Source organism: Pongo abelii, chromosome 10 (genome assembly GCF_028885655.2).
Source record: "Pongo abelii isolate AG06213 chromosome 10, NHGRI_mPonAbe1-v2.0_pri, whole genome shotgun sequence".
Lineage (NCBI taxonomy): Eukaryota > Metazoa > Chordata > Mammalia > Primates > Hominidae > Pongo > Pongo abelii.
This window is the reverse complement of record NC_071995.2, coordinates 120,607,286-120,635,173: the sequence shown is the minus strand read 5'-3', so window position 1 is coordinate 120,635,173 and position 27,888 is coordinate 120,607,286. Positions and strand designations below refer to the sequence as shown.

Here is a 27,888-nt window from a genome sequence, read left to right as displayed (position 1 = left end):
AAAGTTAAGTCAGGCCGGCACAGTGGCTCACGTCTGTAATCCCAGCACTTTGGGAGGCCAAGGCAGGCAGATAATTTGAGGTCAGGAGTTCGAGACCAGCCTGACCAACATGGTGAAACCCTGTCTCTACTAAAAATACAAAAATTAGCCGGGCATGGTGGCGTATGCCTGTAGTCCCAGCTACTTGGGAGGCTGAGACAGGAGAATCGTTTGAATCTGGGAGTTGGAGGTTGCAGTGAGCTGAGGTCGTGCCACGGCACTCCAGCCTGGGCGACAGAGCAAGACTCCATCTCAAAAAAAAAAAAAAAAAAAAAGGAAGTCAGTAAATAAGGAAAAGGCAAAGGCTAAGAATTAACTAGATGACAATAAAAATGACAAGTGACTAGATGACAATTAGGAGAGACATCCAAGAATGCTGTGAGTGAGTCACCTTGGCCCACCCACTAGGAAGATGAAAGGGTGACTCCCTCTCTCCTTCCTGGGCCCCCCAGGAAGGAAAAATCAATGCTTTTATTTTACTTAATGTTTTTATTTTAAAATAATTTCAAGTTGGGCATGGTGGCTCACGCCTGTAATCCCAGCTACTCGGGAGGCTAAGGCATGAGAATCGCTTGAACCCAGGAGGCGGAGGTTGCGGTGAGCTGAGATTATGCCACTGCACTCCAGAGTGAGACTCCGTCTCAAATAAATAAATAAATAATAATAATAATTTCAGGCGCAGTGGCTCACACCTGTAATCCCAGCACTTTGGGAGGCCAAGGCAGGTGGATCACCTGAAGTCGGAAGTTTGAAACCAGCCTGGCCAACATGGAGAAACCCCGTCTCTACTAAAAACACAAAATTAGCCAGGCGTGGTGGCACATGCCTGTAATCCCAGCTATTCAGGAGGCTGAATCAGGAGAATCGCTTGAACCCGGGAGGCACAGGTTGTGGTGAGCCGAGATCATGCCATTGCACTCCAGCCTGGGCAACAAGAGCGAAACTCTGTCTCAAAATAATAATAATAGTAATAATAATAATTTCAAGCTTGCAGAATTACAAAAACAATACAAAGAACTCGCCTCTATTCTTCATCAGATTCACCAGCTGTTCCATCATGCTGTATTTGCTTTATCCCCCATATATGAGTGCCTGCATGTGCACGCATGTGTGTGCCTGCCTGTGTGTTCTTTTTCTATATCAGGCAGGCATTCGTAAACCACAGCTGCAGGCCAAGTCTGGCTACCTAATTTTGTATGCTCAGTAAGACAGAAATGGGTTTTGCAGGGTTGAAAAAAAATCACAAGAATCTTTCGTGGTGTGTGAAAATTACATAAATTGGCATTGCAGTATCTATAAATAAAGTTTTATTGGAACACAGCCACACCCACCCATTTAAATATTCCCTGTGGCTGTGCTGGGACTCTAACAGCAAAACAAGTAGTTGTGACAGAGACCATATGGCCCATAAAGCTCAAAATTTTCACTATTTGGCCTTTTACCAAAAAGATTTGCCCACTCCAGTGCTAAACCATTTGGGAGTTAGTTGTAGACAACACACCTCTTTTCTCCTAAATAGTACAGTGTGTATCTAGTAAGAACAGCAATATTCTCTCAAATATCCATAGTACAATTATCAAACGCAACTGACCCTTAAACGACACGGGTTTCAACTGCATGTCCACTTATACACAGATTTTCTTCCAGCTCTGCCACCCCTGAGACAGCAAGACCAAGCCCTCCTCTTCCTCCTCCTGCTACTCCTCTTCCTCCTCCTGCTACTCCTCAGTGTGAAGACACGAAGGATGAAGACCTTTACAATGGTCCACTTCCACTTAATGAAGAGTAAATATATTTTCTCTTCCTTATGATTTTCTCAATAACATTTTCTTTTCTCCAGCTTTTTGGTTTTTTTTTTAAGACAGAGTCTCACTCTTATTGCCCATGCTAGAGTGCAGTGGCATGATCTCGAATCACCACAACCTTCACCTCCCCGGTTCAAGCGATTCTCCTGCCTGAGCCTCCCGAGTAGCTGGGATTACAGGCATGTGCCACCACGCCTGGCTAATTTTGTATTTTTAGTAGAGACAGGGTTTCTCCATGTTGGTCAGGCTGGTCTCAAACTCCCGACCTCAGGTGATTCACCTGCCTCAGCCTCCCAAAGCACTGGGATTACAAGCATGAGCCACCGTGCCAGGCCTCTCTAGCTTTCTTTATTGTAAGAATACAATGTATAACGCATATATAAAATGTGTGTTAATCGACTGTCTCTGTTATCAGTGAGACTCTGGTCAACATTAGGCTGATAGAAGTTTTGTGGGAGTCGCTGGGCGCCTTGGCTCACGCCTGTAATCCCAACACTTTGGGAAGCCAAGATGGGTGGATTGCCTGAGGTCAGGAGTTTGAGACCAGCTTGACCAACATGGTAAAACCCCATCTCTACTAAAAACACAAAAATTAGCTGGGCATGGTGGCGGGCACCTGTAATCCTAGGTACTCAGGAGGCTGAGGCAGGAGAATTGCTTCAACCCAGGAGCGGGAGATTGCAGTGAGCTGAGATAACATCACTGCACTCCGTCTCAAAAAAAAAAAAAAAAAAAGAAGTTTTGCAGGAGTCAAAAGTTTCCGCCCCGGCTGGGTGGTTCACACTTGTAATCCCAGCAATTTGGGAGGCTGTAGTGGGTGGATCACTTGAGGCCAGGAGTTCAAGACCAGCCTGGTCAACATGGTGAAACCCCGTCTCTACTAAAACTACAAAAATTAGTCAGGTGTGGTGGCGGGCGCCTGTAGTCCCAGCTACTCGGGAGGCTAAGGTGGGAGGATTACTTGAACCCAGGAGGTGATGGCTGTAGTGAGCTGAGATCGTGTCCCTGCACTCCAGCCTCGGTAACAGAGGGAGACTCTGTTCCAAAAAAAAAAAAAGAAGTTACATACTTGGCTTTTCGACTGATTGGCACCCCTAACCCCACCTTGTTCAAGGGTCAATCGTCTAGAAAATGTAATGCTGATATAACACAATGCTATGGGCTCATATACCACTCAAATTCAAATTTTGCTGACTGTCTCTTTTATGGCAATTTTCCTCCAGATCTTGGATCCAATTCAGTCTCATGCCTTCTGGTACTGTTCATGTCTCTTTATTCTCCTTTAATCTAGAACAATCTCCCAATCTCTGTCTTTTGTGAATTTAAGTTTGTTTTTGTTGTTTTTTGAGACAGAGTTTGACTCTTGTCACCCAGGCCAGAGTACAGTGGTGCAATCTTGGCTCACTGCAACCTCTGCCTCCCGGGTTCAAGAGATTCTCCTGCCTCAGCCTCCCAAGTAGCTGGGATTACAGGTGCCACCATATCCAGCTAATTTTTGTATTTTTAGTAGAGATGGACGGGGTTTCACCATGTTGGCCAGGCTGGTCTGGAACTCCTGACCTCAAATGATCCTCCCACCTCGGCCTCCCAAAGTGCTGGGATTACAGGCATGAGCCACCGTGCCCGGCCGAATTTAAGTTTTTAAAGAGTTCGGTCCAGTTGTCTGGAAGAATGTCCCCCAGTGGGGGTTTGCGGATGTTTCCTCATGATTTGGGGTATGCGTGGGGACCAGCATGCTACTAAAAGGATGCTGTGCCCTTATTAGTGGCTCTTGCCAGGAGGGACACCGTGTCTACAATGCTAACTTTGCTTGGTAAAGACAGCCAGGATGCCCACCCAGTTTCTGCACTATGTAGTGTCCAACTTTCCACTGGTAATTAATAAGTTATCCGTGTGGAGAAAGGCTGTGTTTTAATCACTTTTGAATTCTTCAGTGCTAAACAGCCCTGTATTGTGCTAAACCCACAAATACCTGCTGGTAACGAACCCAGACAAGGAGGACAGAGGTGGAGAGATTCTGCCCAGACGATGCAGTCTTGGGGAAGACGGGGCCCTGGCCTGAGAGGCTGCTGCGAGATAAGGGGCCCACACCCCTCCTGGTGGCCTTTGGTGCTGGGTCCCGCCATGGAGAGATAAGACCAGGGCTGCAAAATCAGCTGCCAGATGCTCATCAGGCCCTCATCTGTTTCAATTAATATTTAATGTCACAGGTAAAACATGAAGACATCACCCTTGTTAAAAATTAAAACACTACAGCTATGGCTGAGGTCTCCTTTTTTTTTGAGACGGAGTCTCGCTCTGTCACCAGGCTGGAGTGCAGTGGCACGATCTCGGCTCACTGCAACCTCTGCCTCCTGGATTCAAGCAATTCTCCTGCCTCAGTCTCCCAAGTAGCTGGGATTACAGGCATGTGCCACCATGCCCAGCTAATTTTTGTATTTTTATATTTTTAGTAGAGTAGATTTTTAGTAGAATAGATTACAGGTATGAGCCACTGTGCCTGGACTTTTTTTTTTTTTTGGAGACAGGGTCTCACTCTATCACCCAGGCTGGAGTGCAGTGGCTCGACCTCAAGTCACTGTAACCTCCACCTCCCGGGTTCAAGTAATTCTTGTGCCTCAGCCTCCCAAGTAGCTGGGACTACAGGCGTGCACCACCATGTCCAACTAATTTTTGTATTTTTAGTAGAGATGGGGTTTCACCATGTTGACTAGGCTGGTCTCGAACTCCTGGCCTCAAGTGATCCGCCCACCTTGGCCTCCCAAAGTGCTGGGGTTACAGATGTGAGACACTGCACCTGGCAACTTGTGCAAGTTCTGAACCACATTTTTTATTAGGAACTGCTTGCCCTCCACCCTCTCTTCCCTGGCTAGGAAATGCAACAAAGGGCTCAGTTACCTTGAAGCCAGAAGTGGAAGTCACATGATGCAAATGGCAGAGGCCATTGCCCCTCCCCAATCAAACTAACCTGAGTCCCAACGCAACCTCATGGGACAGAGCTTCCCAACTGTGACTTTTTTTTTTTTTTTTTGAGACAGAGTCTTGCTCTGTCACCCACGCTGCAGTGCAGTGGCACGATCTCGGTTCACTGCAACCTCTGCCTCCTAGGTTCAAGTGATTCTCCTGCCTCAGCCTCCCGAGTAGCTGAGATTAAGGGCTCATGCAACCACACCCAGCTAATTTTTGTATTTTTAGTAGAAACAGGGTTTCATCATGTTGGCCAGGCTGGTATCAAACTCATGACCTTGGGTAATCCGCCCACCTCGGCCTCCCAAAGTGCTGGGTTTACAGGCGTGAGCCACCGTGTCCCGCCCACTGTGATGGTTTTAAAACATGGCCACCTATTCTTTATTATGCCTCACATAGAGAGGCAGTGCCTCTGTTCTCTCCCCTGAAATCTAGGTAGGCTTGTGACTAGTCTGACAATAGAATATGGCAGAATTGACACTACATAACTTCTGAGAAAAAGTCACGGAAGGCCCTGTGGCTTCCACCTAAGTTCCTGGAGCAACTAAGTAAGTGGAACTAGCTGCTCTTGGAGCAAAAAGTCCAGCTATCCTGAGGCAACCATGCTATATGGAAGGTTTAACCACACAGAGAAGTTCCAGTCAATAGTTCCAACTAAGACAAATCTCCTTGTCAGTCCCGCATAGGTTCCAGACACGTACATAAAGAAACGTCCAGGCTGGGCACAGTGGCTTGCACCTATAATCCCAGCACTTTGGGAGGCCAAAGTGGGCAGATCACCTGAGGTCAGGAGTTTGAGACCAGCCTTGCCAACACGGTGAAACCTCATCTCTACAAAAATTACAAAAATTAGACAGTGTGGTGGTGCATGCCTGTAATCCCAGCTACTCCGGAGGCTGAGGCAGGAGGATTGCTTGAATCCAGGAGGTGGAGGTTGCAGTGTGCTGAGATCGTGCCACTGCGCTCCAGCCTGGTCAACAGAGGAAGACTGTCTCAAAAAGAAAAAGAAGGCTGGGCGCGATGGCTCACACCTATAATCCCAGCACTTTGGGAGGCCGAGGCAGGCGGATCATCTGAGGTCAAGAGTTCGAGACTGGCCGGGCGCAGTGGCTCATGCCTGTAATCTCAGCACTTTGGGAGGCCGAGGCGGGCGGATCACGAGGTCAGGAGATCAAGACGATCCTGGCTAACATGGTAAAACCCCGTCTCTACTAAAAATACAAAAAAAAAAAAACAATTAGCCAGGCGTGGTTGCGGGCCCCTGTAGTACCAGCTACTTGGGAGGCTGAGGCAGGAGAATGGCATGAATCCGGGAGGCTGAGGTTGCAGTGAGCCGAGATCACGCCACTGCACTCCAGCCTGGGCCACACAGCGAGACTCCGTCTTAAAAATAAATAAATAAATAAAATGTGCAACAGTAACTTGATGCCTCATCCAGAAATGTCACTGAAGCTAGCTAAGTTTCCATTTAGAGAAAATGTATCTGTTAACTCACCACCCTGCAAGCTTGGTGTTACTATGTATTTTTTCTTCTTGAGTGAAAGTCCTTAGATAGTAAAACTTTTATAGATTATTGTTTAAAATCTGGTAATATGGCCAGGCGCACTGTAATCCCAACACTTTGGGAGGCCGATGCGGGTGGATCACGAGGTCAGGGGTTCGAGACCAGCCTAACACGGTGAAACCCCCCGTCTCTACTAAAAATATAAAAATTAGCCGGGTGTGGTGGTATGCGCCTGTAATTCCAGCTACTCAGGGGACTGAGGCAGAAGACTCACTTGAACCCTGGAGGCGGAGGTTGCAGTGAGCCGAGAATGCGCCACTGCACTCCAGCCTGGGCGACAGAGTGAGACTTGGTCTCAAAAAAAAAGGCCGGGCATGGTGGCTCATGCCTGTAATCCCAGCATTTTGGGAGGCCGAGGCGGGCGGATCACAAAGTCAACAGATCAAGGCCATCCTGGCCACATGGTGAAACCCTATCTCTACTAAAAATACAAAAATTAGCTGCCCATGGTGGCATGCGCCTATAGTCCCAGCTACTCGGGAGGCTGAGGCAGGAGAATTGCTTGATCCCGGGACGCGGAGGTTGCAGTGAGCCGAGATCGTGCCACTGCACTCCAGCCTGGCAACAGAGCAAGACTCTGTCTCAAAAAAAAAAAAAAAAAAAGAATATATGGATGCACTCCACTCTTTAATGCTATGCATATTTTGTGCTACAGATATACTCCGGTTTCTTTAGTCCTTCCCCTATTGCTGGATATTTATTTTGCTTCCTGTGTCTGACTATAACCAACAATGCAAAATAGTATCCTTGCACGGCCTCTCTGGGCTGTCTCTAAAGTAGTTTTCTCTGGGGAAGAGAGGTAAAATTGCAGGTCAGAGGGTACAGGCTTGTTGTTAGATTTTTTTCTTTTTTTTTTTTTTTTTGAGACGGAGTCTCCCTCTGTTGCCCAGGCTGGAGTGCAGTGGCACGATCTCGGCTCACTGCAACCTCCGCCTCCCAGGTTCAAGCGATTCTCCAGCTTCAGCCTCCCAAGTAGCTGGGACTACAGGCACGTGCCACCACGCCCGGCTAATTTTTTGTATTTTTAGTAGAGACGGGGTTTCATCATGTTAACCAGGATGGTCTCGATCTCCTGACTTTGTGATCCATCCGCCTCAGCCTCCCAAAGTGCTGGGATTACAGGCGGGAGCCACCGCGTCCGGCCTTGTTATTAGATTTAGTAAGTCTTGGCAAACTGCCCTTCAGAGTAGCTATACCAATTTATACTCCCACCCACAGCATATAACAGCTGTCCACATCTGAGCAACACTCCATGCTATAAACATTTAATTTTTTCCAGGTACTTTTCTAATGTTCCACTGGTGATGGTGACTGGATAAGGAAGGTTAATCCGTGGGCCTTCCCACAATTTTGTCCCAATACACGAGGTCATTCCTGCTCCCCTGCAATTCTCTCACTCTGTCATTGGCCAGAGTCATTTCAGGGGTGAAGGGGAGGGATCCCTCACTGGAGGTCACACACACCTAGTCCACCCCCAGCCTTAGCTCTAGTCTCAGGATTTGCCAGCCACGAGGAGGACAACATGAAGTGAGGGGAGCCACAAACAAGGACCTTAGTGTGACACATTCTCCACCCCCAAGGCATTCCGCACCCACGCCCAGTCTTCATGGATTCCACCCTTGTGCCAGCCTCACAAGCAGTGGGAAAGGTCATCAATTCATTGCTTGTATACTTACTTTTTTCCAGACTCTTTCTTTCTTTTTCAGATGGAGTCTCGCTCTGTTGCCCAGGCTGAAGTGCAGTGGCCCGATCTCTGCTCACTGCAACCTCTGCGTTTTAGGTTCAAGAGATTCTACTGCTTCAGCCTCCTGGGACCACAGGCGCCCGCCACCATGCCCGGCTAATTTTTGTATTTTTAGTAGAGATGGCGTTTCACCGTGTTAGCCAGGCTGATCTCAAACTCCTGACCTCAGGTGATCCGCCTGCCTCGGCCTCCCAAAGTACCGGGATTACAGGCATGAACCTCTCTTTCGTTTTTTAATTGTGGTAAAATATACATAACTTTTAACCGTTTGTAAACATTTTAAATTGTGATAAAACACACAAAAAATGTACCATCTTAATCATTTTAATTGTACAATGTGATGGCATTACACTCATACTGTGGTACAGTCATGTGTCGCTTAACAAACAGGATCGTTCTAAGAAATGCATCATTAGGCGATGTCGTCATTATGCAGACGCTAGAGTACACCTACAGAAACCTGGATGGTATAGCCTATTGCTCCTGGGCTACAAACCTACACAGCATGCTACTGTAGTCAATACTGTAGCAGACTGTAACACAGTGGTAAGTATTCATGTATCTACATGTATCTTAACAGGGCCTAGGGCAGATCACTTGAGGCCACGAGTTCAAGACCAGCCTGGCCAGTATGGCAAAACCCCTTCTCTTCTAAAAATACTACAAAAATTAGCCAGGCATGGTGGCATCCGCCTGTCATCTCAGCTACTCAGGAGGCTGAGGCAGGAGAATCGCTTGAGCTGGGGAGGCAGACGTTGCAGTGAGCCTTGATTGCACCACTACACTCCAGCCTGGACGACAAAGCAAGACTACGTCTGAAAAAAATAAAATAAATAAATAAATGTATCTAAACATAGAAAAAGGTACAGTAAAAATATAGCATCATAATCTTATGGGACCACTGGTGTATATGTAATCTCAGGGGACCACTGTCTTTGACAGACACATCAGTATGCGATGTGTGACTATACCACAATCCATTTCCAGAACTTTTTCATCATGCCAAACAGAAACTACGAACCCATCAAATAATTCCCCATTTCACCTTCCCCTCAGCCCCTGGCAACCACTATTCTGTCTTCTGTCTCTATGAATTTGACTACTCTAGGTACCGCCTATAAGTGGAATCATACAGTATGTGTTTTTTGTTTTCTTTTTTTTTGAGACGGAGTTTCGCTCTTGTTGCCCAGACTGGAGTGCAATGGCGCAATCTTAGCTCACCGAAACCTCCACCTCCTGGGTTCAAGTGATTCTCCTGCCTCAGCCTCCCGAGTAGCTGGGATTACAGGTATGTGCCACCATGCCCAGCTAATTTTTGTATTTTTAGTAGAGACAGGGCTTCTCCATGTTGGTCAGGCTGGTCTCAAACTCCCAACCTCAGGTGATCCACCCGCCCTTAGCCTCCCAAAGTGCTGGGATTACAGGTGTGAGCCACTGCGCCCGGTATTTTTTTTTTTTTTTTTTTTTGGACAGTGTCTCGTTCTGTCACCAGGCTGGAGTGTAGTGGAGTAATCTCGGCTCACTGAAACCTCCGCCTCCTGGATTCAAGTGATTCTCCTGCCTCAGCCTTCCAAGTAGCTGGGGCTACAGGCATGCAGTACCATGCCCAGCCAATTTTTGTATTTTTTTTTTAGTAGAGAAGGGGTTTCACCATGTTGGCCAGGATGGTCTTGATCTCCTGACCTCGTGATCTGCCTGCCTCTGCCTCCTAAAGTGCTGGGATTACAGGTGTGAGCCACCGTGCCCAGACCAGTTAATGACTGGCTTATTTATCACTTAGCATAATGTGCTCCAGGCTCATCTGTATTGTGGCATGTATCAGAATTTCCTTCCTTTTTTTTTTTTTTTTTGAGATGAAGTCTCACTCTGTTGCCAGGCTGGAGTGCAGTGGCACAATCTCGGCTCACTGCAAGCTCCACTTCCTGGATTCCAGTGATTCTCCTGCCTCAGCCTCTTGAGTAGCTGGGATTACAGGTGCCTGCTACCACGCCCAGCTAATTTTTGTATTTTTAGTAAAGACGGGGTTTCACCATGTTGGCCAGGATGGTATCGATCTCTTGACCTCATGATCTGCCCACCTCAGCCTCCCAAAGTGCTGGGATTACAGGCATGAGCCACCATGCCTGGCCAGAATTTCCTTCCTTTTTAAGGCTAGTACTCCACTGTATGGACGAGCCACATTTTATTTATCCACGCCTCCACTGATGAATGGAAGATGGGTTGCTTCCATCTTTTGGCTATTGTGAATAACACTGCTGTGAGCATGGGTGTACAAATATCTTTCTGAGACCCCGCTTTCAATATTTTAAAAGACAGGATCGCTCTCTGTCGCCCAGGCTGCAGTGCAGTGACACAATCATGGCTCACTGCAGCCTCAAACTCCTGGGCTCAAGCGATCCTCCCACCTCAGCCTCCCGAGTAGCTGGAACTACAGGCATGTGCCACTATGCCAGCTTTTTTTTTTTCCTTGTAGAGATGGTCTCACCATGTTGCCCAGGCTGATCTCCAACTCCTGGGCTGATGCTATTCTCCCACTTCAGCCTCCCAAAGTGCTAGGATTACAGGTGTGAGCCACCACATCCCACCTGCTTTCAACTGTTTTAGGTATATACCCCAGAAGTGGAATTGCTGGACCATATGGTAATTCTATGTTTAATTTTTGAGGAACTGCCACACTGTTTTCTACGCGGCTGTCTTGATGCACTGTGCATGGGGCATTTCTGCCAGGTGGAGGAGATACAATCCCAGTCTTCCCTTGGAGTCCCTGGCTACTCTTTGCACATCAGGCTGTCTCCAGCAGGCCCTCAGTTGGACCTGTGCTTTGAGATGCTTTTTCTGGGAGCAGAGTGGGAGCCAACGGAGGCACTGCAAACCTCCAAGCAACCTTGGCCCTGTGGCCTCGAATGGAACCAGCTGGCCAGATGGAAGCTTTCTGTTGTTTTTGCCAGTCAGGCAGCCATTCCCCTTCTGGTTAACATCCCCATAGTTTTTTTAGGTACCCATCCCTCTGCCACACTCAGTCCATGAAATGTGGCTAGAAGCGGGGTTAGGCCTGGCCACAGGCTCCAGGAGAGAGCACGTGGCCCAGGCCTGGCCAGTCAGAACATCGGCCTCCCAACCCAGCAGGTAATTCAGGGATGGGCATCTGGAACCAGCAAAACTCTGTGGAAGAACATTTATGAGAACTGCTGAGAAAGAGAAACTCTTCTCCCCCTAGTTTTGAAGGTAGCAAGATGGGGACCCAAAGCTCATAGGGCTGTCTTGCCAGTCTCTGGAGGACCCAGCCTGAGAATGAACCCAGTTTGGGAAAACGGGGCAGAGAGGTAGATGAAAGTGGAGCCCTAATGATTGCATCTGAGCTCCTGGAACTGCTTACACCTGAAGGTAGCATGCTTCTGACTTCTTAATTACATAAGCAAACACGTTCTGTGCTGTTCTGTTTTACCTTCCCAGTTGGGGCTGAGTGTCTCCATTTCAGAAGTGAGTGTCAGCCAGGCGCGATGGCTCATGCCTGTAATCCCAGCACTTTGGGAGGCTGAGGTGGGCGGATCATCTGAGGCCAGGGGTTCAACACAAGCCTGGCCAACATGGTGAAACCCATTCTCTACTAAAAATACAAAAATTCGCCAGGCGTGGTGGCAGGCACCTGTAATCCCAGCTATTTGGGAGGCTGAGGCCGGAGAATCACTTGAACCCGGAAGGCAGAGGGTGCAGTGAGCAGAGATCACACCACTGCACTCCAGCCTGGGCGACAGAGTGAGACTCTGTCTTAAGGAAAAAGAAAAAAAAAAAGTGTAAAAAATCAGATTACCATGGCAAAGAACAGAACTTTCCTTCTGAGCAAAGTTAACCACACTTAGTTAAGAAAAGAAGCTCTGAAGCTCTGAACCTTGGACTCATTGTTACCAATCTCTTTTTTTTTTTTTTTGAGACGGAGTGTCGCTGTCGCCCAGGCTGGAGTGCAGTGGCGCGATCTTGGCTCACTGCAAGCTCCGCCTCCTGGGTTCACACCATTCTCCTACCTCAGCCTCCCGAGTAGCTGGGACTACAGGCGCCTGCCACCAGGCCTGGCTAATTTTTTGTATTTTTTAGTAGAGACAGGGTTTCACCATGTTAGCCAGGATGGTCTCGATCTCCTGACCTCGTGATCCACCCGCCTCGGCCTCCCAAAGTGCTGGGATTACAGGCGTGAGCCACCGCACCCGGCCAATGTTACGAATCTCTTAACCAGGGCACGGTCTTTTTTTTTTTTTTTTTGAGACAGGGTCTGTCTCTGTCACGCGGGCTGGAAGGGCAGTGGTGCAATCACAGCTCACCACAGCCTCAACTTCCCCAGCTCAAGCGATCCTCCTGCCTCAGCCTCCCGAGAAGCTGGAACCATGGGCACGCACCACCACACCTGGCTCATTTTTAATTTTTTTGCAGAGACGGGGTCTCAGTGCTGCCCAGGCTGGTCTCAAACTCCTGGGTTCAAGCAATCCTCTTGCCTTGGCCTCCCAAAGCGCTGGGATGACAGGCATGAGCCATGGCCCCTGGATGTCATCCTAAAGATGTGAAAAACCAGGGACTTGGAGGCTGCTTGAATGATTCCTTCATCAAGCCAGGAACTAAGCAGCACCCCCAAAAATGCATATCTCTGAACAGTCACATTAGGTGTTTTTCTACCAAACAGAGAAACTAAAGCATTTTTAAATTATTTGTATCTATCTATTTATTTTGAGACCGGGTTATGAAACTGACTAATTTTTATATTTGTAGTAGAGATGTGGTTTCGCCATGTTACCCAGGCTGATCCTGCCTTGACCTCCCAAAGTGCTGGGATTAAAGGCGCGAGCCACTGTGCCCAGCCTGAAGCTTTTTTTTTTTTTTTTTGAGACGGAGTCTCACTCTGTTGCCCAGGCTGAAGTGCAATGGCACGACCTCAGTTCACTGCAACCTCCGTCTCCTGGGTTCAAGCAATTCTCCCTGCCTCGGCCTCCCGAGTAGCTGGGATTACAGGCACATACCACCACGCCCAGCTAATTTTTGTATTTTTTTTAGTAGAGACGGAGTTTCACCATGTTGGTCAGGTTGGTCTCAAATTCCTGACCTCAGGTGATCCACCTACCTCGGCCTCCCCAAGTGCTGGGATTACAGGCATGAATGAGCCATTGCACCTGGCCTGAAGCATTTTTTTTTTAACAATTTCATTGATATATAATTTACATGCCACACAATTCACCCATTTTAATAATATAATTCAGTGATTTTTATACATTTACCAGATTGTACAACCATCACCACATCTCGTGTTAGAACCTTCTATAACACCCAATAAGATCCCTGGTGTCTCTTCGCAGTCACTCTCCATCTCCCCTTCTTCCTAACCCACAGCAACCTTTAACCGGCTTTCTGTCTCTAGAGGTGTTTTGTTTTTTTGTTTTTGTTTTTGTTTTTGTTTTGAAACAGAGTGTCGCTTGTTGCCCAGGCTGGAGTGCAGTGGCATGATCTCTGCTCACTGCAACCTCCGCCTCTCAGGTTCAAGCCATTCTCCTGCTTCAGCCTCCTCAGTAGCTGGGACTACAGGTGCGCATCACCACGCCCAGCTAATTCTTGTATTTATAGTAGAGATGTGGTTTCGCCATGTTGGCCAGGCTGGTCTCAAACTCCTGACCTCAGGTGATCTGCCCTCCTTGGCCTCCCAGAGTGTTGGGATTACACGAGGCACCACGCCTGGCCCTGTCTCTATAGTTCTTTTCTGCATATTTCATATAAATAGAATCATACAGCATGGGGTTTTTGCATCTGGCTTCTTTGACTTAGCATCATGTTTTTGTAGCATGGATCTGTTTTGTTTTTCCTTTTACTGCTAGTCAGCAATAAAAATGTGGCCCAGATACACCAGTTGTTTGGGTTGTTTTGACTTTTTGGTTACTGTATCGTGAATACTGCTGCTATGAAGATCCGATGTCATGTAAGTCTGTGTGGACCTGTCTTTTCATTTCTCTTGGGTAGATACCTAGGAATGGAATTGCTGGGTCATACGGTAAATTTCTGTCTAACTTTTAAAGAAGATGCCAAACTGCTATTTTTATTTCTAACCTTGGCAGCAGTAGATTAGAACATGGGAGACCCTCACCCCAAAATGGGAGGCAGCTCTCTGCAGACAGTGCAGGGACCACCAGCATATTAACATGATTGACTCCCACCATTGAGTCCCTAGCTCTAAAAATTTAACTTAGAGTGCTGGGGGCACAGACAGACAGCTGTGGAAGAAAATCCATTCTGCAACACAAGGCAAACCCCAACTCCCCAGCTGCCTAGTTCAAGGCCAATCCAAACAAACAAACAAAGCACACTTCATAGAATACCCAAATCAGAACAAAGGGGAAAAAGGGCAATTATAAGGAAAACACTGGCAGTAAGGCATCAAATACCAAGACACTTATTCTTCCAAGAGAGAAAAATACAATCATAGTACACTACTTGATTCTGCTGTAAGTGATATTTGCATGGTCCTAACCATGTAAATGACTGACATGGAGCCTATAGAGCTGTTTCTCTTTATAAAACCTTTATTTTATTTTTATTTTATTTTTATTTTTTATTTTTTTGAGACGGAGTCTCACTCTGTCGCCCAGGCTGGAGTGCAATGGCGTGATCTTGGCTCACTGCAAGCTCCACCTCCCGGGTTCAGGCCATTCTCCTGCCTCAGCCTCCCGAGTAGCTGGGACTACAGGCGCCCGCCACCACGCCCGGCTACTTTTTTGTATTTTTAGTAAAGACGGGGTTTCACCACGTTAGCCAGGATGGTCTCGATCTCCTGACCTCATGATCCGCCCGCCTTAGCCTCCCAAAGTGCTGGGATTACAGGCGTGAGGCACCGCGCCCGGCTATAAAACTTTGAGTATGTTGGCCAGGCGTGGAGGCTCACGCCTGTAATCCCAGCACTTTGGGAGGCCAAGGAGGGTGGATCACTTGAGGCTGGGAGTTCGAGATCAGCCTGGCCAACATGGTGAAACCCTGTCTCTACCAAAAATATAAAAATTATCTGGCTGGGCACAGTTGCTCACACCTGTAATCCCAGCACTTTGAGAGGCTGAGGCGGGTGGATCACAAGGTCAGGAGTTCAAGACCAGCCTGGCCAACATAGTCAAACTGTCTCTACTAAAAATACAAAAAATTAGCTGGGCGTGTTGGCGGGTGCCTGTAATCCCAGCTACTATGGAGGCTGAGGCAGGAGAATCACTTGAACCCGGGAGGTGGAGGTTGCAGTGAGTGGAGATCACACCACTGCACTCCAGCCTGGGTGATAGTGCAAGACTCCATCTCAAAAAAAAAAAAAAAAAAAAAAGATCACTTGAGACCAGCAGCCTGGATAACACAGTGAGATCCCATCTCTCCAATAAAAAAAAAAAAAAAAAAAAAAAAATTATTTATAGCTGGCATGTGGTATGTGCCTGTAGTCACAGCTACTTGCGAGACTGAGACAGGAGGATCACTTGAACCAGGAGGTGAAGGCTGCCGTGGCCATGATCACACCCCCGCACTCTAGTCCGAGTGTCAGAGTGAGACCTCGTCTCAAAAGAAGAAGAAAAAAGAAAAGAAAAGAAGGAATAGTGCACACAGAGTTAAATGGCCTCATGGATCCCTCCTACATGGTATTCCCATCCTCTACCCCTGCCAAAGAGGTGGATTGTGGTCATTTCCTCAACCCATGCCCACCCCAGATGAGTCCTAGCTTTCTCTGTGCCCTGGGAGGCTGATTCCTAGGAACTGCCCTCCAACTGGGTTTGCTCAATGGTAGTCACCAGAAGACTAGAGGGCGGGAGGAGAGAGAGGCTGGGGTATCTCTTCCTCCGGCCTCCTCCCTGTTCTGCTGCCCCCTTCATCCACTACAGCTCCTCACTGGCAGCTCCTGCCCCGCCAGCACAAGCTTGTGCCAAGCTCTGGTGACTCCTCCCCTTTCAGAATCAGGACTAGTAACAGCTCCCTGCTGTGGCCAGCTCCAGCCATTAAACTGCCCATACCCGAGCCTGGGCAACACAGCAAGACCCTGTCTCTGCAAAAGATTAAAACATTAGCTGAGCACAGTGGGACATGCCTGTAGTTCCATCTACTCAGGAGGCTGAGGTGGGAAGATAGCTTGAGCCTAGGAGTTCAAGGCTGCAGTGAGCTATGATACCGCCACTGCACTTCAGCCTGAGCGATGGAGTTAGACCCTCTCTCTCTCTTAAAACAAAAAACAAAAAAACAAACAAACAAAACAAACAAACAAAAAGCCGGGTGCGGTGCCTCACGTCTGTAATCCCAGCACTTTGGGAGGCAAGGCAGGCGGATCACCTGAGGTCAGGAGTTTGAGACCAGCCTAACATGGAGAAACCCCGTCTCTACTAGAAATACAAAATCAGCTGGGTATGGAGGCGCGTGCCTGTAATCTCAGCTACTTGGGAGGCTGAAGCAAGAGAATTGCTTGAACCCGGGAGGTGGAGGTTGCAGTGAGCCGAGATCACGCCACTGCATTCCAGCCTGGGCAACAAGAGCGAAACTGCATCTCAAAAAAAAAAAAAAAAAAGTAAATTTAAAAAACTGCCCACACCTTTGTAAACAGCCCCTTATTTTCAGCGAGACCTTCCTGAGACAGCCATTGACTTCTTGCTTGGGCCCTGTCTGAATTTCCACGATAGCACCAACTGTGGTCTTCATCACTCCTTTGCAAATCTTTATACTTGGACTACATACAATGTATCATTAAGCAATATACTGTGTTGTTTTGAATGTTTTTGACTTTATTGCAAGTGCCACATTGTATATACCCCTCTGCAACTTTCTGCGGGATGTTAACACAGGTAGCTCAGTTTATTCACTCTCCTACTTCACCTCTCTCTGGGTGCTCAGTATAATGATCCATTCCCACGGACGTTCAGGTTGCCAGTTTTTAGTTGTGTTATAAAAACTACTGTGCATGGCTGCTATGTGAATTTTTAACTGTGTGAATATGTATTACTTATAAAAATGTAGAATGGAGGCCGGGCACAGTGGCTCATGCCTCTAATCCCAGCACTATGGGAGGCTGAGGTGGGCAGATCACAAGGTCAGGAGTTCGACACTAGCCTGACCAACATGGTGAAACCCCGTCTCTACTACAAATAAAAAAATTAGCCTGCTGTGGTAGCACACGCCTGTAATACCAACTACTCAGAGGGCTGAGGCAGAAGAATTGCTTGAACCCGGGAGGCAGAGGTTGCAGTGAGCCAAGATTGTGCCACTGTATTCTAGCCTGGGCAACAGAGTAAGACTCTGTCTCGAAAAAAAAAAAAAAGAAAAAAAAAGGCCAGGTGAGGTGGCTCACGCCTGTAATCCCAGCACTTTGGGAGGCCAAGGCGGCCGGATCACAAGGTCAAGAGATGGAGACCATCCTGGCCAACATGGTGAAACCCCGTCTTTACTAAAAATACAAAAATTAGCTGGGCATGGCGGCACACGCCTGTAGTCCCAGCTACTCAGCAGGCTGAGGAAGGAAAATCGCTTGAACCCGGGAGGCAGAGGTTGCAATGAGCTGAGATTGAGCCACTGCACTCCAGCCTGGGCGACAGAGCAAGACGCTGTCTCAAAAAAAAAAAAAAGAGTAGAACGGATTCCATTCAAAAAAAAGGAGGGCCAGGGCTGGGTGCAGTGGCTCACGCCTGTAATCCCAGCACTTTGGGAGGCTGGGGTGGGCGGATCACAAGGTTAGGAGTTCAAGACCAGCCTGGCCAACACGGTGAAACCCCATCTACTAAAAATACAAAAATTAGCTGGGCGTGGTGGCGCCTACCTGTAATCCCAGCTACTCGGGAGGATGAGGCAGAAGAATTGCTTGAAACCAGAAGGCGGAGGTTGCAGTGAGCCAAGATGGCACCACTGCTCTCCAGCCTGGGCAACAAGAGCGAAACTCTTGGTTGAAAAAAAAAAAAAAAGGAGGGCCGGGCGCTCATACCTATAGTCTCAGCACTTTGGGAGGCTGAGACGGGAGGAATGCTTGAGACAGAAGTTCAAGACCAGCCTGGGCAACATGACAAAACCCCATCTCTACAAAAATTACAAAAATTAGCCAAGTGTGGTGGTGTGTGCCTGTAGTCCCAGCTACTCAGGAGGCTGAAGGGGAGAATCACTTGAACCCAGGAAGCTGAAGCTGCAGTGATCCATGATGGGACCACTGTATTCCAACCTGGGCAACAAAGTGAGACCCTCTCTTACAAAACAACAACAAAAAGGAGAACTGCTCACATGAGCTCTGTGAGCTGTCATGCCCAGAGCGTCTTCCCTACTTGTCTAATTACCATCCTCCGCATGTAGTAAAGACACAGACAAGCAAGTTTCCTTTGGAAGATTCATGGATCTCTGCCACCTCTGCTGTCCTCTGAGACCCAAGCTCTGCCCCAGTGGGAAGATGAGGTTAATGACTCCTGTTCCCAGCACAGATGTGAAACATCTGGAGACACCTCCTTAACACATCTTGGCTGTCGGAAGATCCAGGACTGGGGAGTCAACATTTGTTGCAGGAATTGCTAGAGGAATCTCATGGCATTTACAGACAGGGTTCTGGCCCAGGAGCATCAGAAGTCGCTGGGCAGTCCGGTAGACTGCAACAGGGCCACACCACCACTTAAGCGTGGTGCCTTAGAGCTGTGCCTCTTGCTGGTGGCAAACTTTCAAGAGATTACTTTTTTTTTTTTTGAGACACGGTCTTACCCTGTCGCCCAGTCTGGAGTGCAGTGACACAATCATGGCTGCTCACACAGCCTTCACCTCCCTGGGCTCAGGCGATCCTCCTCTCTCAACCTCCCGAGTAGCTGAAACTACAGACCTGCGCCACCATGCCTGGCTAATTTTTTTATTTTTTGTAGAGACGGGGTTTTGCCATGTTGCCTAGGCTGGTCTCAAACTCCTGAGCTCAAATGATCTGCCTATCTTGGCCTCCCAAGGTGCTAGGATTACAGGCATGAGCCACTGTGCCTGGACAAGAGATTACTTTTATATAGCTCTAAGAAATCAACTTCAAATAGACTTTCAGATGCTGACTATACTTAACCAGGACTCATCACCATAGAAACACCACCAAGGATGACTTTGCCTAACGTGTATGCGTCCTGTGCTGGGACAGATTCTGAGTCATGTGTCAGAATCCATGAACGGTATGTTACGGGAGCGGTAAGTGGGGGTCTGTGCGTGGGAGGCAGGCATTTGGGTGGCATGAAAACACAATGGTTAAGTGATTTGATGCTGCCATCAGGTTGCCTGAGTTCAGATCCAGAGCCTGCCACTTATTAGCTGAGTTATGTAATCCCTCTGTGCCTCAGTTTTGTCAGCTGTGAAAGAGCTGGGAGATAAGGTGCATGCAGCAGGCTAGGCACTGTCACAAAGATGTGACATTATCAAGAATGTAGTGTGGGACGGGCGCGGTGGCTCATGCCTATAATCCCAGCATTTTGGGAGGCCGAGATGGGCAGATCACCTGAGGTCAGGAGCTCAAGACCAGCTGGTCAACATGGTGAAACCCTGTCTCTACTAAAAATACAAAAATTAGCCAGGTGTGGTGGCATGTGCCTGTAGTCCTAGCTACAGCTACTCAGGAGGCTGAGGCAGGAGAATCACTTGAAGCCGGGAGGCAGAGGTTGCAGTGAGCCAAGACGGAGCCATTGTACTCCAGCCTGGACAACAAGAGCGAAACTCCGTCTTAAAAAAAAAGAATGCAGTGTGGCCTAACATGCAACTGTGAAGCACCCCCTTAAACTACCCCCGTTAGCAGCTCAAGCAGTGTCCAACAGATGCCACTGTTTCCCTTGAAAAAACAAAATTTTTTTGAGACAGGGTCTCACTCTGTCACCCAGGCTGGAGTGCAGTGGCAGGATCTCAGCTCATTGCAACCTCCACTTCCTGAACTTAGTTAATCCTCCTGCTTCAGCCTCCCAAGTAGATGGGACCATGGGTGCACACCACTATGCCTAGCTAATTTTTGTGTTTTTTTTGTAGAGTCAGGGTGTTACCACATTGCCCAGGCTGGTCTCAAACTCCTGGGCTCAAGCGATCTACCTGCCTCAGCCTCCTGTTGGGATTACAGGCGTAGGCCACTACACCCAGCCAACAATTTCTATTACCCCCCAAAAGGTGCCTGTCCAGCATCCCTCTCTCTGTTTTTTTTTTAAACTACCAGCATTTTGATTTTCCTTCATGGGACCATCCCTCCCCAACTCGTTTCATGTAGTGTGGTGGCACTGATCCCACTTTTAGGCTTCAGGAGCAGACATGTGACCGTGACCTGGCCAATCAGTGCCACAGTGACTGGTTAAGTAAGGCACAGTCACATGACCCAAGCTGGGCCAATGAGAGTCAGCCCTGGGACGCTTGCTGAAACCACAGGGGGAAAGGATACTCTGTTTCTGCCAGAGCTGCTAAGCTGACAGATGTCAGCTGAGGGCCACCTGGCCATCTTTGCCACAACATGGGAGGGACTGCCTGAGAATAATGCTGACACAGAGAGAGAGAGAGAGACATCCACACGCAGACATCACCTGAGCTCCTGGATCCAGCTTTGCCTGAAGCCATTTGCCACTAGACTTGACTCAATAAACCCTCTTTTGGCTTAAAACCAGTCAGACTGGGTTTTTTTTCATTTGCAACTAAGAGTCCTGATAGTGCATCGTGTGAAAGCACTATATAAATGAAAAGGGACCCAGAAAGTTCAAAACTTTTCTTCTAGAGCTAAGAGTCTCAGGATACTTTTGGAGCCCACAGTATTAGGAACCCAAAAAGTATCTGAGTCATACAGCAGGCATGGGTTAGAATTCTGGCTCCATGACTTTCAAGTTACTCAATATCTCTTAGCTTCAATCTCCTCATCTAAAAAACAGGGTTGTCATTCATTCATTCACTTATTTTTGAGATAGAATCTCACTCTGTCACCCAGGCTGGAGTGCCCTGGCACGATCTTGGCTCACTGCAACCTCCGCCTTCTGGGTTCAAGCGATTCTCCAGCCTCAGCCTCCCGAGTAGCTGGGATTACAGGAGCGAGCCACCAATGCCCAGCTAAGTTTTGTTTTGTTTTGTTTTGTTTTTTTGTAGTGATGGGGTTTCACCATGTTGCCCAGGCTGGTCTTGAACACCTAAGCTCAAAGTGATCTGCACGCCTTAGCCTCCCAAACTGCTGGGATTACAGGCATGAGCCACTGCGCCAGGCCATGGGTTGACATTTAGATTAAATGGGATAATCTATGTTTCACACGGTTAGCTATTACTGTTATTGTTGTTGTTAGGATTATTATTATTGTCAGCCTTTGTTTTTAGATAAAGAAACTCAAGCTGAGAGAGGTGGCTCACCAAATTCAGATACTAGACAATGGCAAAGCTAGGACCTGAACTCAAGAATACCGATTCCCTGTGCAGTGTTTTTTTCTGCACAATCTGCTACTAAAGAAAGATGCCCTGCTGGGTGCGGTGGCTCACGCTTGTAATCCCAGCACTTTGGGAGGGTGAGGCAGGCGGATCATGAGGTCAAGAGTTCGAGACCAGCCTGGCCAACATAGTGAAACCCTGTCTCTACTAAAAATACAACAATTAGCCGGGCATGGTGGCATGCGTCTGTAATCCCAGCTACTCGGGAGGCTGAGGCAGGAGAATCGCTTGAACCTGGAAGGCGGAGGTTGTGGTGAGCTGAGATCAAGCCACTGCACTCCAGCCTGGGCAACAGAGCGAGACTCTGTCTCAAATAAAAAAGAAAGAAAGACGCCCCACAAGCCAAGATAGAAGAGAAACAAAAGCTAAAAGGAGTACTCAGGGCAGAGATCAGCCTTGGGCAGTAGTTAAGAGCACAGACACTGGTGTTCAACAGCCTGGGTTCGAATCCTGGCTCCAGCACTGATAGGCCATGTGACCTTGGATAAGTGATTTAACCTCTGTAAAATAGAGATTCCAGGATCTATTTCACAGGGTTATTAATGAAATAATGCTGATCTTCTTGCTTCGAGCGTGTCTCCCTGATGTCTATTCTATACACAGCAGCCAGACAGATGTACATGTCATTAACAGTAAAAGCCAAAATTTTTACAATGGCCTTCAAGGCCCTTGCATCACTGTGAGGTCAGACTTAGGGAAGAGCTGCTACAGGCCACCTTCTTCCTTGGCTGGGAGGAACAAGATCAGGTTTCCAGTGATGCAAGGCAAGAAATGCTCATTAAATTACTTGCCCTTGTGTCTGTAAGTGACCTTCTGCGGTCACACCACAGGCCAGGAGACCAGGAGCACACTGGTCTCAGACTAGCACTCAATTCACCAGCATGCCTGAAACCCCAACCACCCGAAAAACTAAGTCCTCATGGAGACTCAACTGTGCCCCAGGGTTCAGGAAGGCCCTGACACATGCAAATCACAGTCCAAAGAAAACTGATCCTTTCCTCTCAACAGTCCCAGAGATTACGTTGGGTTTTCTTGGGGTGGGAAGGAGGGAAATTTCAAAGACCTTTCAAATCTTCTGGGGTCTGAGAATTAGGTTTGCTCTTTCTTTCCTTCATTTAAAAAAGGGAAGCTAGGCACAGTGGCTCACACCTGTAATCCCAGCACTTTGGGAGGCCAAGGCGGGCGGATCACGGGGTCAGGAGTTCTAGACCAGCCTGGCCAAGATGGTGAAACCCCGTCTCTGCTAAAAATATAAAAATTAGCCGGGCACGGTGGTGGGTGCCTGTAATCCCAGCTACTCAGGAGGCTGAGGCAGGAGAATAGCTTGAACCCGGGAGGCAAAGGTTGCAGTGAGCCAAGATCGTGCCACTGTACTCTAGCTTGGGCGACAGAGCAAGACTCTGTCTCAAAAAAAAAAAAAAAAAAAAAAAAAAAAAAGAGAAAAAGAGGTAAGACATAGAGACATTATACATCGTTACACATCACCCCAGAATCAATGAGATACGAATATGAAACCCTCAACCCGGATACTAAGGAAGATGTAGGGAAATTAAAATAGACCAGGATTTTCTGGTAGAAAGAAAATCCTTCCTATTGTTAAGCGTTCTAGTTCAGTGTGCCCACCTACCTACCTGCTGACCTGTTTGTTCCCCAACAGATCTTTCTCTTTTTTTTTTTTTTTTTTGAGAGAGCGTCTAACTCTGTCACCCAGGCTAGAGTACAGTGGTGCAATCATGGCTCACTGCAGCCTTGACCTCTGAGGCTCAAACAGCCCTCCTACTTCAGCCTCCCTAGTAGCTGGGACCACAAGCATGCACCACCACACCCAGCAATTTTTTTTTACTGTTTGTAGAGACAGGGGTTTCCCTGTGTTTCCCAGGCTGGTCTCAAACTGCTGGGCAATCCTGCTGGGAGCGGTCCTCCCAACTTGTCCTCCCAAAGTGCTGAGATTACAGGTATGAGCCAATGCACCGAGCTCCCAACAAATATCTCGTATCCAAAACGGCCCAGTACATACACAATGGACATCCTACTTACCATACACAGAGTCCCAGAGCCTTGCATCCTGAGAGTTCAGAGCTCTCACATCTAACATGAAGGGGAACGTGAGAAGGCAGAGAGGGGTCTCCCAATATTTAGAGAACTAAATTATGGCCCCAACTTTACCACTAACTAGCTGTGTGGCCCCCGTCCAGGCAATCAGCATGCCCAAGCTTCAGTTTCCTCATCTGTGAATTGAAGATGTAGACAGCAGTTTCTGCTCCGGTCTATGATCTTGACACCGGGAGCCATCCCTGACTGGCCCCTGACCCAGCAGGTGACCACCAAAGCCTGCAGCCAGCAGGCTCCCTCTTCCCCAAAGTAGGATGCAGTCCCTCCCAGTTCCCCCATCATGAACCGAGCAGGAGGCATCAGTTTCCACTCACTCAGACCTTCTTCTACAACCCTTGCTGTGCACCAGGGAACAAAATCCAGAATTGATTCCCAATCTCTTTGTCCCTAACACACCTCAGCATCCGAGGACCAAGTCCTAAGAAAGAGTCAAACAACTCCTTTGCAACCTCTGCCTGCCAAGACTTGCTATCTAATTGCTGTTAATTGTATTAATTGCACAGCTCTGAAGTGTTGTTGCTGTTTTTTGTTTTGTTTTGTTTTGTTTTTGAAATGGAGTCTTGCTCTGTTGCCCAGGCTGGAGTGCAATGGCGCAGTCTTGTCTCACTGCAACCTCCCCCTTCCAGGTTCAAGCGATTCTCTTGCCTCAGCCACTTGAGTATCTGGGATTATAGGCACATGCCACCACACCCAGCTAATTTTGCATTTTTAGTAGAGACGGGGTCTCACTGTGTTGGCCAGGCTGGTCTCAAACTCCAAACCTTGTGATCCACCCGCCTCGGTCTCCCAAAGTTCTGGAATTACAGGCGTGAGCCGCCGCGCTGGGCCTCACTCTGAAGTGTTAAGACTCTTCCCCCTCCTCCTCCTTGTCTAAGGCAAGACAAGGGACAGGAATTATGAACAACACAAGCTCCACACAGCAAACCTCTTCTCTTCTCCCATTCCCAACCCTAACACCCACTTGGTTCCACAGCTGACCATGACCTCCGAGCCCAGTAAGACAAAGCATTAAGAAGTGGCTGAGGACCAGGCACGGTGGCTGGCTCACTACTATAATCCCAGCACTTTGGGAGGCCGAGGCAGGCAGATCACGAGGTCAAGAGATTGAGACCATCCTGGCCAACATGGTGAAACCCTGTCTCTACTAAAAATACAAAAATTAGCTGGGCATGGTGGTGTGCGCCTATAATCTCTGCTACTTGGGAGACTGAGGCAGGAGAATTGCTTGAACCCGGGAAGCGGAGGTTGCAGTGAGCCACGATCGTGCCACTGCACTCAAGTCTGGTGACAGAGGGAGATTCTGTCTCAAAAAAAAAAAAAAAAAAAAGTGGCTGAGGGCCAGGCACGGTGGCTCATGCCTGTAATCTCAGCACTTTGGGAGGCCGAGGTGGGTGAATCACCTGAGGTCAGGAGCCTGGCCAACATAGTGAAACCCCATCTCTACTAAAACACAAAAAAATTAGCCAGGCATGGTGGCGCACGCCTGTAATCCCAGCTACTCAGAAGGCTGAGGCAGAGAATGGCTTGAACCCGGGAGGCAGAGGCTGCAGTGAGCCGAGATCACACCACTGCACTCCAGCCTGGGCGACAGTGAGACTCCATCTCAAAAACAAAACAAAACAAAACAAAACAAGAAGTGACTGAGTCTTCTCCGTGGGAGTGGAGCCAAAACAGTCCCCTGAGAACCGGAAGGGACCCAGGCCCTAGAAGAGAAGGCATCAACCTACACATGCTGGACAGGCCAAGATGAGTCTAGGTCCCTTCCCCTCTATTCATGCCTGAAAGGGCACCCCCATTCCTGCCCCAGCTCTCCAGCAACCCTCTATTGATCAGAATCTACAGCCACGTGTCTAGAAAGACCCATCAGAGACACCCGTGGCAACCTCCTCTCCCCTGTGCACACTGTAGGAGGCCAACTGAACTGCAGACAAGAGCTACATGGACAGGGACAATGTCACTGCTCCAAATGAGAGGACTAGGGTGATAGTGTGCAATGTAATTTCAGGCAAAGCCAACCCCCCAAAAAACAATCCCGTGACTGGAGAGGGAACAGCCCTGTCTTCAAAAATAGTCACCGAGTCCCTCTTGGTCAACTCCAAGGTTTCCTGAGGCGTCTCTAGTCAATACGGTAGGTAGCTGGGGCCTCTCTGAACCTCTTAGCAGGAACAACTGCTCCCAGGACCGCTCCCCACCCCCAGCAGCAATGCCATTCTCTCAGGGGATCCCCGCCTTACACCCGCCCTCACTCCACCCCGTGTAAGGCTCCGGGCCAAAAGGATAGAGCTGGGAGTTTCCCCTATCACTGGGTGAGGCGACCCAGCTGTCCGAACTGACAGATGCTCTCCACGCCAAACTCAGCCTGCAGCAGCGTCAGAGCCCCCAAAGACAGGAAATAGGGGTCCCTAATCCCCAAGCACAGCCTAGAGGTTTAAGGTGAACAGCTCCTAAGTACACCTCCCAAAACAGAGCTGCAGGATAGTGCTGCCCCGCCAGAGTACGGGGTGGGAGCTGAGCTACCAAAAGCAGATGGGAGGGAGCGGGGTGAGATTTGGGGAGACCCTGCAGAGGTGGGGGCTGGGCTGTTCTCTTTGAACCACCCCCACAGATGAACACGCCTGGAACTTGCCTGAGGCCACAGACCAACTTTCTGCAGCGAAGGGGGTGAGTGGAGCAGAGAGCCAGTGGGAGGGCGGCGGAAGGGGGGGCTGCGACCCGGCGCCCCACGTGCACGAAGAGCTGAAGCGCCGGGTGATGGGAGGGGGCTGGTCCATGCCTCCCGTCCGCCCCCAGGGCCTCGCCGGGGCACTCCCTAGGCCCTGACTGTCCCCACCGCCCGGGCCGGGGGCTCAGGAAGGGGAAGGCGCTGCACCGCGGGCAGCAGAGTTACGGGACCAGGTGGCCTGGCCCTACCTGCAGTTCTTGAAATTCTCCCTCCAGCTCGTGCCATTCGCGCTCGCAACGCTCCAGCTGCCCGGACATAATGCGATGGTGCAAGGCGGCGGTGGCGGCGGCTGCTCCCGCAGCGCTGCCCTGCCGGCCCCCCAGCGCCCCACGCCCGCGCGCTCGCCGGCCGCTCTCGGAGGCACCAGCTGTTCCTGCGCAGCCAGAGCCACGCGCGCAACTGACGTCACGGCCCCGCCCCGGCGCCCGCCCCGCCCCACGCCTGGGAGGCGGGGCCGCGCGTGCGCATGTTCCCCGCCCCCCCCCCCCGCCCCTCGTGCGGCGTTCGGGACCCGGACATGGCAAGCTTGCAAGGTCTTGCGGGGGCTGTTGCGGCCCCCTTGGCAGTGCCTCTGCGCCTCCAGAATCTGTCTCTTCCAGGAAGAGTTGGGGGACTTGTCTGCAGGTTACATTTGCAGAGATTATTTGACTTAGATTGTGTGTTTTGGGGGTGTCTAGAGTTTGGGGAAAGGAGATTTGGGGGAGGTGAAATGAAAGCTCACCGGCCCCTGGTCATTGCCTGACCTGAGCCCAGGCCAGCATCCCGGAAGGCTGGAGCTGACATCGACCATCCAGCAAGGTCGGGGGCCGGGCGGCACAGCGCAGAGAGGATACGGTCATTCACGTTGTCATTATTTTGTGCTGCAGCTAATACATCCTAGATTCCTGCCCTCTAACGCTCTGGGTGACGTTCTTAACAGCTGTTTCTGTCGCTCAAGGGACAACCGCCTCCAAGCTGATTAAATCCAGTTCTGTCCCCTCCTCTGCCAAGTCCTGCAAGAACTGCCCCTGCCTAGCTTTCCAGTCCCTTCTATCTCACCGCCCTGGACTCGTACCCTCCAGCCGTTGCTTTTTCTCTTCCTGACCTTGCATGGAACTTTCTTCCCTCTAAATCTTCATACGATGTGCCTTTTTTTCATCATTCAGGCCTCAGTTTCAAATGATACCTGTGTTACTTTACTTTTTTATCTTTCTTTTTTCTTCTATTTTTATGTTGTTTTTTTTTCTCTGTCGCCTAGGCTGGAGTGCAGTGGTGTGATCTCAGCTCACTGCAACTTCCGCCTCCCAGAATCAAGTGAGTCTCATACCTCAGCCTCTGGAGTAGCCAGATTACACCACATCCAGCTAATTTTTGTATTTTTAGTAGAGGCGGGGTTTTGCAATGTTGGCCAGGCTGCTCTCGAACTCCTGACCTTAAGTAATCCGCCCGACTTGGCCTCCCAAAGTGCTAGGATTACAGGCATGAGCCACCGTGCCCGGCCCCCTGTGTTCGTTGCTAGGGCTGCCATAACCACAACCTGGGT

General features: G+C 49.1%; 1 protein-coding gene across 2 annotated transcripts in view; it reads right to left on the bottom strand.

Annotated features, from left to right (window-relative positions):
* The window catches only part of TMEM120B (transmembrane protein 120B), a 61,611-nt gene extending 34,844 nt beyond the window's left edge, over positions 1 to 26,767 (bottom strand). Inside the window, exon 1 of one of the 2 annotated variants that reach the window (XM_024256435.3) lies at positions 26,555 to 26,767. In XM_024256435.3, the coding sequence (XP_024112203.1) occupies positions 26,555 to 26,623 (69 nt within the window). In that variant the 5' untranslated portion in view covers positions 26,624 to 26,767. The remainder of the gene's footprint in view (positions 1 to 26,554) is intronic. The other variant, XM_024256436.3, reaches the window with a different exon arrangement.
* Between the last annotated feature and the right edge of the window lie 1,121 nt (positions 26,768 to 27,888).